The sequence below is a fragment of the Babylonia areolata genome, chromosome 21 (assembly GCF_041734735.1).
Source record: "Babylonia areolata isolate BAREFJ2019XMU chromosome 21, ASM4173473v1, whole genome shotgun sequence".
Taxonomy (NCBI): domain Eukaryota; kingdom Metazoa; phylum Mollusca; class Gastropoda; order Neogastropoda; family Buccinidae; genus Babylonia; species Babylonia areolata.
This window is the reverse complement of record NC_134896.1, coordinates 6,652,431-6,664,930: the sequence shown is the minus strand read 5'-3', so window position 1 is coordinate 6,664,930 and position 12,500 is coordinate 6,652,431. Positions and strand designations below refer to the sequence as shown.

General features: G+C 42.2%; 1 protein-coding gene across 1 annotated transcript in view; it reads right to left on the bottom strand.

Moving 5' to 3' along the window:
• The window catches only part of LOC143296033 (neuroendocrine convertase 2-like), a 148,318-nt gene that overhangs the window by 60,081 nt on the left and 75,737 nt on the right, over positions 1–12,500 (bottom strand). Inside the window, exons 3-4 of the mRNA XM_076607778.1 lie at positions 2,842–3,024; positions 1–12 (exon numbers count right to left, since the gene is read on the bottom strand). The exon at positions 1–12 is cut by the window's left edge and continues 97 nt beyond it. Of these exons, the coding sequence (XP_076463893.1) occupies positions 1–12; positions 2,842–3,024 (195 nt within the window). The remainder of the gene's footprint in view (positions 13–2,841; positions 3,025–12,500) is intronic.

Genomic DNA, 12,500 nt, shown 5'->3' with positions numbered 1-12,500 from the left:
GCCTGTGTTCCTCTGCAAATCACCCCCATGCACTCTGAGGCAGAGGACTCGAGAAGTCTTTAACCATACCACTTTCCCTGCCAGATGACTGCCTCGCGAATTATTAATGGGATTAGTCAACTGATCATGATGCACGAAATTATCACCCCCACGCACTCTGAGGCATAAGACTCGAGAAGTCTTTAACCATACCACTTTCCCTGCCAGATGACTGCCTAGCGAATTATTAATGGGATTAGTCAACTGATCATGATGCACGAAATTTAACCATAATAATAATAAATGGTATTTATATAGCGCTGAATCTTGTGCATAGACAAATCTAAGCGCTTTCGCAAGAAAGAAGAAGAAAAAAATAAATAAGAAAGAAAGAAAAAAAAATCATAAATAGATAAAAGATTTTGTTAAAATAGAAAAGGAAATAAGAGGTGTGTTGCGAAAAGAATCCACAGAAGTCATCCAGGCTCTGTCTCCCACTGTGTCTCTCTGTCCACCTCGGGGTCAATACGGTGGCCGTGCTGACCGGTGATTCAGGAAAACAGTGACCGGCCCCACACGCAAACAACTGCCTGCGGCGTATTGTTAATAATAATAATGATAATAATAATAATAATAATAATGGTATTTATATAGCGCTGAATCTTGTGCATAGACAAATCTAAGCGCTTTCGCACCAGTCATTCTCACGCACGCATAGCTCTAAAACTGGAGAAACTGAAGACAAGGAAGAGGCAGGGAAGGGAGGCTATTTTGGGAAGAGGTGGGTTTTAAGGCCAGACTTGAAAGAGCTGAGTGTGCAGACTTGACGAAGTGAAAGAGGTAGTTCATTCCAACTGCAAGGTCCAGACACATACATATATATCTATTTTATTTTGTTTTTGTTTTTCTGTTTCATATTCGTAAGAAATGAGTGTGATGTTCACTTACTGTTAACATACTTTAATATACTTGACTGTGTGTACTCCTTAATAGCTTGTGTAAGATCAATGAGTGTGATGTTCACTTACTGTGAACGTACTTTAATATACTTGACTGTTTGTACTCCTTAATAGCTTGTGTAAGATCGTAAGAAATGAATGACAATATTCCATTAAGAATAACCAACTCATGTAGAATCCAGTTGCTTGGCTGTTTCTCTCTGTCAGTCTTTTTATCCATGGTTTTTTTGTTTTTTTTTGTTTTTGTTTGTTTGTTTGTTTGTTTTTGTTTGTTTGTTTGGTTGTTTGTTTGTTTGTTTGTTTTTTGTTGTTGTTTTTGTTGTTGTTTTGTTTTTTTGTTGTTGTTTTTTTTTTTTTTGGGGGGGGGGGTGGTTCTAGATGCCCCATTTAGTTGTAAAATGTGGATCTATCAAAATGGAATTTAAAAAAAAATGTTTGTTGTTATTTGTTGTTGCTTTTTTTTTTTTAAGGTATATAGAGATTTGATTTTTTTTTTTTTTGCTCCATTGTTCAAAGACAGAAAGAAATTGTTGTGGTATTGTTCATTCACAGATCATCGTAAAGTACCAGTACGCATTGACCAAAGACCGAAACACTCGGTGAAAGCACGTCACTCGCAAAGCAACAAGTGAATATCAATGAAACGGAGGGGAGAAAGGGGGTGGAGAGGCATAATAATAACAGCATCAACAATAGTAGTAGCAGTAGTAATAGTAGTAGTAGTAGTAGTAGTAGTAGTAGTAGTAGTAACAAACAAACAAACAAAGCGGCTGGAGCAGTTCCATCAGAGATGCCTTCGGTCTATCATGGGCATCAAGTGGAAGGACTACATAACGAACACAGAAGTCCTAGAAAGAGCTCAACTGCAAAGCATCGAGTCAATGCTCATGCTGAAACAACTTCGCCGGGCAGGACACATCACCCAGATGCCTGACACTCGCATGCCGAAAGCAGTATTCTATGGGGAGTTGGTCCAAGACAAACGCAATACAGGTGCACCACAGAAAAGATTCAAGGACCAACTGAAGAAGCAACTATACCAAGCGGACATCAACCCCAAGACATGGGAGCAGTCAGCATCAGATACAGGTAGCTGGAGATCTTCAACGCTCAGGGGAACCCAACACTTTGAGGAAACCAGACGACTGAACATCCAGGAGAAAAGAAGGAGAAGGAAAGACCCAGGTCCGCAGCCCAGCAACGCAGGCCAGATCTACACCTGCCCACAGTGCCACAGACTCTGCAGATCACGGATTGGACTAATTAGTCATCAACAGGCATGCCGCCCATCCCTGGCGGGAACTTCCCACTGATCTTCACAAGCGAAGAACCAGCCACCAGTCATCAGTAGTCTTAGCAATAATAATAATAATAATAACAATAATAATAATAATTATTATTACAATAATTTGAACGTACATAGTGCCTATTCTCTAAGCAGGACTCCAGGTGCTTTGCACACACACACACACACACACACACACACACACACACACACACACACACACACACACACACACACACACACATCACGATATAAAAGATGTGAGGGAAATTAAAATCAAAGTGGTAAGATATCAAGGCGAAATACTACACACAAAAATGGGAGCAAAACAAAACTGATTCATAATAATAATTATTATCATCATCATCATGATAATAACAATAGTAGTAGTAGTAGTAGCTGTAGTTGTCTTTTGTTTGTTTGCTGTTGTTTTTGTGCGCTTAGAGTTGATTTCATGAAGATTCTGCGCCTTATAAATATCATAATTAGTTGTTGTAGTCGTGATGATGATAAGAAGAAGAAGAAGAAGAATGATGATGATGATGATGATAACAATAACTACCGGACCCACCAAGAAGCCAGGTCGTCTACCACACCAGACAAACCAGCGACACTCACCAGGTACCATTCTTTTCCAAAGTCGGGGTCCGTGGGCAGATCCAGATTTTTGCCTCCCGAATGTTGGTCATGTGACGAGACGGAGGCCAGTGATTGGGCGACCCCTTTGGCCGGAAGGTCATCGAGGGGTTTATAGCCTCGTTTGTGTCGTAGAAATCCTACCTGCTGTATTGCGCGTTTGACCTGAAAATGGATAGATGAATAAGCAAATCAATCAATCAATGGATAGGTAAATAAGCAAATCAATCAATCGATCAAACAATAGTGAAGTGCACACTTACATAATAGTGAAGTACACACACACACACACACACACACACACACACACACATGTATACATACATACATACATACATCTCTCTCTCTCTCTCTCTCTCTCTCTCTCTCTCTCTCTCTCAGTATTGTCTTTGTTTAGTTCATTACTAAGCTGTGAAATCAATTCTAGACACAGTGACAGTTATGATAACATTTACAAATTTTGTTATCGCTCCTTGTTCCTTGTTCATATGGGGCTATGGCCTTAAATGAATAAATCGTCTCAGTCTCTCTCCCTCCCCCTCTCTCTCTCTCTCTTAATAACCCCTTTACTTCTTGATTTTTTCTTTTCTTTTCTTTTTTCAATATCTGCTATTGTACTTCAATATGATCTGTAATGTACTACAATATGATTTGATACCTAATTATGTTTATGTATGCATATGCATACATATCTGTATGTACATGTAGACATATGCATGCATGTGGGTATATGTGCAAATATGTATATGCATAAGGGTGTGTGTGTTTGGGGATGAGTGTGTGCATATGTGTGTGTGTTGGGGGGTGGGGGTGTGTGAGTGTGTGACAGTGTTCCCTTCATTATATTTTTGCGATGATGATGGTCCATTGATTAGTATTATAATTATCATTAGTAGTAGTAGTAGTGGTGGTGGTGGTGGTAGTGGTAGTAGTAGTGGTAGTAGTAGTTTGCCATTGTTATTATTGTTGTGTCTTATCATTACTCTTTTTGTTGTCACAAGGACAGATTGGAAGACTAGGCAATGCCTAAAATCTTTATCCTTGAGTGATAAATTTTTGAATCTTGAATCTCTCTCTCCCTCTCTCTCTCTCTCTCACTCCCTCTCTCTAACTTTCTTTCTCTCTCTCTCTCCCTCTCTCTTCTTCCCTCCCTCTCTCTCCCTCTCTCCCTCTCTCTCTCACTCTTTCTCACACACACACACACTCTCTCTCTTTCTCTCTCTCTCCCTCTCTTTCTCTCCATCTCTTTCTTTCCCTCTCTGTATCCCTCTCACTCTCTATCTCTCTCCCTCTTTCTCTCTCTCCATCTCTCTTTCTCTCTTTCTCCCTGTCTCCCCCTCTGTCTCTCTCCCTCTCTCTTTCTCTCTGTCTCCCTCTCTCTCTCCCTCTCTCTCTCTCCCTCTCCCTCTCTCTCACACACACTCTCTCTCTCTCTCTCTCCCTCTCTCTCTCTCTCTCTCTCTCCAACTCGCCCACGGCTATGTAGATATCCACAGGCTCCATTTGTTAGTAAGCCGATCAACTGGTTTTGTCATTGCATCCTATCAACACCAACACCCCTCCACCGACAGAGCTCCTGTGTCCTACACACGTCACTGATGAGAGCTTCAGGCATTTTTGACTCACTTGTGTCAGTTGACACCAAATTTGGCATAGAAATAGGAAAAATTCAGTTCTTTCCAGTCATCTTGTTTAAAACAATATTGCACCTCTGGGATGGGCACCAAAAAAATTTTTAAAAAGAAGACTAATTATATGCAAACTGCATTTACTGTTATATTTATATTTTTTGTATTCTCTAAACTTGGCACTTTGACCTCTTATTCTGACACAACAACAAGAGCAGTCATTATTATCATTTTTTGTTCAAACAGGAACTTCTTTTGCTAAGTATGGAATTTTTATTTATTTTGCAAACGTTTTGGTGCAGAGGGTAAAAAAGGGAAATTACTCTGTAATTAATGCTAGGGGACTTAATTTATCACGAGTCTTGAAGGCCTTCCCTCTCTTGTTGATGGGTCTTGTAGTAAATTGTTTTATGTTGTACTTTGTCCTGAAAAAGTGACAACTCCTTGCGCTCACTGCATCCCCTTCGTGAGGGGCCATGGCCTTTATTGAGTAAAAAGATGTCCATGTCAAGAGATGTCCATGTCAAGAGATGTCCATGTCACTCACTCCCTCTTCACATCTGATATCACTTAAAGTTACTACATCTACATCTTTTTTCTTTCTTTCTTTCTTTTTTTGTACGCTTATAGTTGACTTCATCATGTTTTTGCGCCTTATACATATTATCATTAGTAGTAGTAGTTCTTTTTTATGTATTTATCTATTATTTATTTTCTTTCTTTTTTTTTTCTTTTTCTTTTTTCTCTCAAGGCCTGACTAAGCGCGTTGGGTTACGCTGCTGGTCAGGCATCTGCTTGGCAGATGTGGTGTAGCGTGTATGGATTTGTCCGAACGCAGTGACGCCTCCTTGAGCTACTGAAACTGAAACTGATGGGTCTGGTTTCCTGCTTCATTCCTTCAAGAACGACAGCTGAAGGCACTCCCCGAACTTCATCACAACGCGACAGTTATCATAACTCCAGATTAGTCGCTGCCATCAGTTCGTGTGCTGTGGATACCGTGTGTCTCTTCATGCACATAAATCAGACCCAGAGGAGTAGTTCCAGGAGGGTGTTCCGGGGAGGAAGGTGGCAGAATGGTTAAGACACTCATCTGCCAATCTGTTCGAATCCCGCTCTCGCCCTTTCTCCCATGTTTTCAACTGGAAAAATCGTACTGAGCGTCTAGTCGTTCGGGTGAGACGTTAAACCGAGGTCCCGTATGCAGCACGCACTTGCCGCACTGAAAAAGAACCCATGGCAACAAAAGTGTTTTCCTCGGGCGAAATTCAGTAGAAAACATCCACTCGGATAGGTATACAAATATGCATGCATGCAAGGCTTATCCAAGCGAATTGGGTTATGCTGCCTGTCAAGCATCTGCCCAGCAGATGTGATGATGTAGCGTATATGGATTGTCTGAACGCAGAGATGCCTCCTTGAGAAATTGAAATGTAGTTCCATACTGCATCTCTCTCTCTCTCTCTCTCTCTCTCTCTCTCTCTCTCTCTCTCTCATGGATTATATGGGTGTTTGAGGATTTTTTGAAAAACAGTATTTGCATTTGTATTTGTATTTCTTTTAATCACAACAGATTTCTCTGTGTGAAATTCAGGCTGCTCTATCCAGGGAGAGCGCATCGCTATACTACAGCACCACCCATTTTTTGGTATTTATTCCTGCGTGCAGTTTTTTTTATTTGGTTTTCCTATCGAAGTGGATTTTTCTACAGAATTTTGCCAGGAACAACCCTTTTGTTGCCTTGGGTTCTTTTACGTGCGCTAAGTACATGCTGCACACGGGACCTCGGTTTATCGTCTCATCCGAATGACTAGCGCCCAGACCACCACTCAAGGTCTAGTGGAGGGGGAGAAAATATCAGTGACTGAGCCGTGATTTGAACCAGCGCGCTCAGATTGTCTCGCTTCCAAGGCGGACGCGTTACCTCTAGGACATCACTCCACACAGCAACCAGTACAAGCACTGAGTGCGAGATATTAACACCAAAAAACGCGATAACAGCATTACATAAGAAAATGACCAGCATTATGAAAGAGAAACGAAATACAAAACAACAACAAAAAAGAGAGATAAAAATCACCGGGGTGATAATTCCAGTAAGGGGGGGTACTACCCACAAAATCGCACACACCGTCAAGAAAGAGTAGACACTCTTCACGGCACCCAGTTGACCAGCTGCTATGGTTGCCATGGCAACAGGACCCCCCACGTTATCGGCCAATCATCTTGGTCATTGTTCGTCAGGCGTTGAGAGTCTGACTGGTGGGGGAGGGAGGAGGGGTGGGGGGGAAGGAGGGGGGTGGCAGGGGGCAAGGGATCGTGATGGTGCGTGGTGCGTGTGGGAGGGCTGGGGGGTAGGGGGAGGGGGGGGGGGTAGGGAGTAGGTTTGGTGAGTTGGAGGGGTTAGAGTGGTCGATATGTGTGTGGGTGGGTTGGTGGGTTGGTGTGAAAACGGAAGATACGTGGGAGTGGTGGTGATGGATGGTATTGGTGGTGGTTGTGTGTGTGTGTGTGTGTGTGTCCGAGCCTGTATGTGTCTGTCTGTGTGTTTGTGTCTGTGCGTCTGTCTGTGTGCCTATGTGTCTCTGTGTCTCTTTGTCAGTGTGTGCGTGCGAGAGAAAGAGAGAGAGAGAGAGAGAGAGAGAGAAAAGCGGAAAGGTAAAGCCAGTAGAAACAGAGAAACAAAACTGTAGAGAGAATGAGGTGGGGAGACAAGACATAGAAACAGAAATCAAAAACAGGAACGACAAAAATCTGTTGAATTCGCCCACATTCTGTCATGAAGCTGACAACTGAACAATCCTCTGTCATGAAGCTGACGACTGAACAATCCTCTGTCATGAAGCTGACAACTGAACAATCCTCTGTCATGAAGCTGACAATCTGTCATGAAGCTGACAACTGAACAATCCTTTGTCGTGAAGCTGACAACTAAACAATCCTCTGTCATGAAGCTGACAACTAAACAATCCTCTGTCATGAAGCTGACAACTGAACAATCCTCTGTCATGAAGCTGACAACTGAACAATCCTTTGTCATGAAGCTGACAACTGAACAATCCTCTGTCATGAAGCTGACAACTAAACAATCCTTTGTCATCAAGCTGAAAACTAAACAATCCTCTGTCATGAAGCTGACAACTGAACAATCCTCTGTCATGAAGCTGACAATCTGTCATGAAGCTGACAACTAAACAATCCTCTGTCATGAAGCTGACAACTGAACAATCCTCTGTCATGAAGCTGACAACTGAACAATCCTTTGTCGTGAAGCTGACAACTAAACAATCCTCTGTCATGAAGCTGACAACTAAACAATCCTCTGTCATGAAGCTGACAACTGAACAATCCTCTGTCATGATGAAGCTGACAACTAAACAATCCTCTGTCATGAAGCTGACAACTGAACAATCCTCTGTCATGATGAAGCTGACAACTGAACAATCCTCTGTCGTGAAGCTGACAACTGAACAATCCTCTGTCATGATGAAGCTGACAACTGAACAATCCTCTGTCATGAAGCTGACAACTGAACAATCCTCTGTCATGATGAAGCTGACAACTGAACAATCCTCTGTCATGAAGCTGACAACTGAACAATCCTCTGTCATGATGAAGCTGACAACTAAACAATCCTCTGTCATGAAGCTGACAACTGAACAATCCTCTGTCATGATGAAGCTGACAACGGAACAATCCTCTGTCATGAAGCTGACAACTGAACAATCCTCTGTCATGATGAAGCTGACAACTGAACAATCCTCTGTCATGAAGCTGACAACTAAACAATCCTGTGTCATGAAGCTGACAACTGAACAATCCTCTGTCATGATGAAGCTGACAACTGAACAATCCTCTGTCATGAAGCTGACAACTGAACAATCCTCTGTCATGAAGCTGACAACTGAACAATCCTCTGTCATGAAGCTGACAACTGAACAATCCTCTGTCATGATGAAGCTGACAACTAAACAATCCTCTGTCATGAAGCTGACAACTGAACAATCCTCTGTCATGATGAAGCTGACAACTGAACAATCCTCTGTCATGATGAAGCTGACAACTGAACAATCCTCTGTCATGATGAAGCTGACAACTGAACAATCCTCTGTCATGAAGCTGACAACTAAACAATCCTCTGTCATGAAGCTGACAACTGAACAATCCTCTGTCATGAAGCTGACAACTGAACAATCCTCTGTCATGATGAAGCTGACAACTGAACAATCCTCTGTCATGAAGCTGACAACTAAACAATCCTGTGTCATGAAGCTGACAACTGAACAATCCTCTGTCATGATGAAGCTGACAACTGAACAATCCTCTGTCATGAAGCTGACAACTAAACAATCCTCTGTCATGAAGCTGACAACTGAACAATCCTCTGTCATGAAGCTGACAACTAAACAATCCTGTGTCATGAAGCTGACAACTGAACAATCCTCTGTCATGAAGCTGACAACTGAACAATCCTCTGTCATGATGAAGCTGACAACTAAACAATCCTCTGTCATGAAGCTGACAACTGAACAATCCTCTGTCATGAAGCTGACAACTGAACAATCCTCTGTCATGATGAAGCTGACAACTGAACAATCCTCTGTCATGAAGCTGACAACTAAAAAATCCTCTGTCATGAAGCTGAAAACTAAAAAATCCTCTGTCATGAAGCTGAAAACTAAAAAATCATCTGTCATGAAGCTGAAAACTAAACAATCCTCTGTCATGAAGCTGACAACTGAACAATCCTCTGTCATGAAGCTGACAATCTGTCATGAAGCTGACAACTGAACAATCCTTCACGGACCAAACACATACACAGCTAATCCATAACTCTGGCATTTAAAGAATGAATTCATGGGCACTTCCTTGTTGTGTGTGTGTGTGTGTTTGCTGCTGGGTTTGTTTTTTTTGTTTGTTTGTTTGTTTCCTTTTGAATTGAAATCATTTCAATGATAACAAATCAACATTTGCTAACTTACATGGCTTTCCCAGTCTCCTTCTGTGTTTATTGAAATATGACACAGATGTGATATGATGCTTGTTAAAAGTTTAAAAGTTTTGTTTTGCTTTCGTTGTTGTCGTTTGTTGTTGTTGTTGTTTTATTTACAGTGAATTCATATGCTCCTCCACACACGAAAAACGGCAACTCGGGCTTGACATTAGACGGCGGAAGGCGGGGTCTAGTTCTCTCCCTTGACCTTCCCTAACTGCGTCCCCTTCCGGAGAGGAGAGCTTGTAACAGCAGTGAAGTTGCTGAGTTTCAGTTTCAGTTTCAGTTTCTCAAGGAGGCGTCTCTGCTGAGCAGCAGCATGAGCCAACGCGCTGAGTCAGGCCCTGAGTGCTGAGTCAGGCCTTGAGTGCTTGCACGTGTATCTGTGTTCTTCTCGGGGTGAGTTTCTTCTTGAGAATCTTCCCAGAGACCAATCCTTTTTTCTTTTCTTTTTTCAGTGCGTCAACAGCGTGCTGCACACGGGACCTCGGTTTATCGTGATCTCATGCGAATGACTAGACGCTCAGTTTGATTTTCCAGTCAAACTTGGGGAAAAGGGCATTGAGCGCGAATTGAGCCCGCACCAACAGGCGCAATAGCCGAGTGGTTAAAGCGTTGGACTTTCAGTCTGAAGGACCTGGGTTCGAATAACGGTGACGGCGCCTGGTGGGTAAAGGGCGGAGATTTTTACGATCTCCCAGGTCAACATATGTGCAGACCTGCTAGTGCCTGAACCCCCTTCGTGTGTATATGCAAGCAGAAGATCAAATACGCACGTTAAAGATCCTGTAATCCATGTCAGCGTTCGGTGGGTTGTGGAAACAAGAACATACCCGGCATGCACACCCCCGAAAAAGGAGCATGGCTGCCTACATGGCGGGGTAAAAACGGTCATGCACGTAAAAGCCCACTCGTGTACATGCGAGTGTACGTGGGAGTTGCAGCCCACGAAAGCAGAAGAAGAAGAAGAAGAAGACAGCCCTCCAAGCTGCAGAACTAATGAAACATGTTGGAGAGGCAGCTGTTGGCATCCTAACTGCCATCTGCAACAAACTCTGGCACACAGACGAATGGTCCACGCCACAGACCCAATCACTCACCATCACCCTCCCCAAGCAAAGATATCTCCAACACTGCCAGAACCACCGCACCATGGTTTGATCAGCCATGGTAGCTAAGTAACGTTCTACACCATCCTCAACAGACCACAGACTGATAGCAGATGCCATTGCTGAGGAAAAACAGGCTGAGTTCCGCAAGTCAGAAGAGCTCTTCGAGAAGAGCAATGGCATCTGCTATCAGTCTGTGGTCTGTTGAGGATGGTGTAGAACGTTACTTAACTACCATGGCTGATCAAACCATGGTGCGGTAGTTCTGGCAGTGTTGGAGATATCCTTGCTTGGGGAGGGTGATGGAGAGTGATTGGGTCTGTGGCGTGGACCATTCGCCTGTGTGCCAGAGTTTGTTGCAGATGGCAGATAGGATGCCAGCAGCTGCCTCTCCAACACGTTTCATTGCTGATGAAGAACAGGCTGATTTCCGCAAGTCAGAAGAGCCATCGAACAAATCTTCAGCCCGTGCAAGCTTTGATGTCATACAAAATGATGTAACAAAACAATCGGAAAACGAAACGAAGCAAAATGAAAATGGAGTAAATAGTAATAATAACAATCATCATCATCATCATCATCATCATCATCGTCATCATCATCATCATCATCATCATCATCATCATCATCGTCATCATCATCATCATCATCATCATCATCATCATCATCGTCATCATCATCATCATCATCATCATCATCATCAATCCTCATCATAATGCAGGCTCATACAGCGCAGTTCCCCAGTCTCAGATGGGGCTCACCGGGCTTTATGAAATGAATAAATAAATAAATAAATAAATTTTAAGACCAAGTGACATAAAAGTATGTACAAAAATTAAATAAATAAACACAAGGCAATATCACAGTCTCACATCACATACGCCCAAATCACAGTAAAATATATACTACATCACATTCGCATTGAATGAAACGTATAACTACATGAATTATAAAAAAAAATGTATATATATATATAAATAAGAAATAAACAAAATAAGATAACCAAATAGACAGAGTGAAAAAAAGAACAAAAAAAAAACAAAAACAAGGAAAGCACTTTTTCTTGCACTTCTGGCCAAGATTCAAATACTAATTACAATACTAAAAGTGGAGAAAAAGATAGATGACATTCCTTTCTTTTTTTTCTTGTTCTTCTTTCTTCCTTTCGTTCTGCTGTTCTTGTTGTGTTATTTTTCTGCTGTCTTTCTCTCCGTTCCTTTCTGCCATTTTCTACCTCTCTTTTTTTTTTTTTGTTGTTGTTGTTGTTGTTGTTGTTGTTGTTGTTGTTGTTGTTTTTGTTTTTCCTTTCCTCTCTCTCTTTTTTTTTTTTTTTTTTTTGTTGTTGTTTTTTTTTTTTTTTTTCCTTTCCTCTCTTTTTTTTTTTTTTTTTTGTTGTTGTTTTTGTTGTTGCTTTCCTCTCTTTTTTTTTTGTTTTTGTTTTTCCTTTCCTCTCTTTTTTTGTGTTGTTTTTGTTTTTTCTTTCCCCTCTCTTTTTTGTTGTTGTTGTTGTTGTTGTTTTTTGTTTTTCCTTTCCTCTCTTTTTTTTTGTTTTTGTTTTTCCTTTCCTCTTTTTTTCTGCCCTGTCATCTGCACCGTTTCAGTGGCATTACTCCCACGCCGCTCATTTAGATTCCCCCATACTCGGCCACACCCGGGTTCGTCCGTCGCAGTTCCAGCGTCGGCAGTCCACAGGGAACCATCGATGTTAGGTCGCCAGGAGGCCACACACCAGAGGAGACCCTGCACTGCTGCCGAGTCACTTCGGTGGTGTTCAGTGGTGCCTGTTCCTCTCTTTCTTGGTTTTCCTTTTCCCTTCGTCCTCCCTGGTTTTTCTCTGCCTCTCAGCATGGGAAAAGGGAAGGGGTGTGTGTGTGTGTGTGTGTGTGTGTGTGTGTGTGTGTGTGTGTGTGT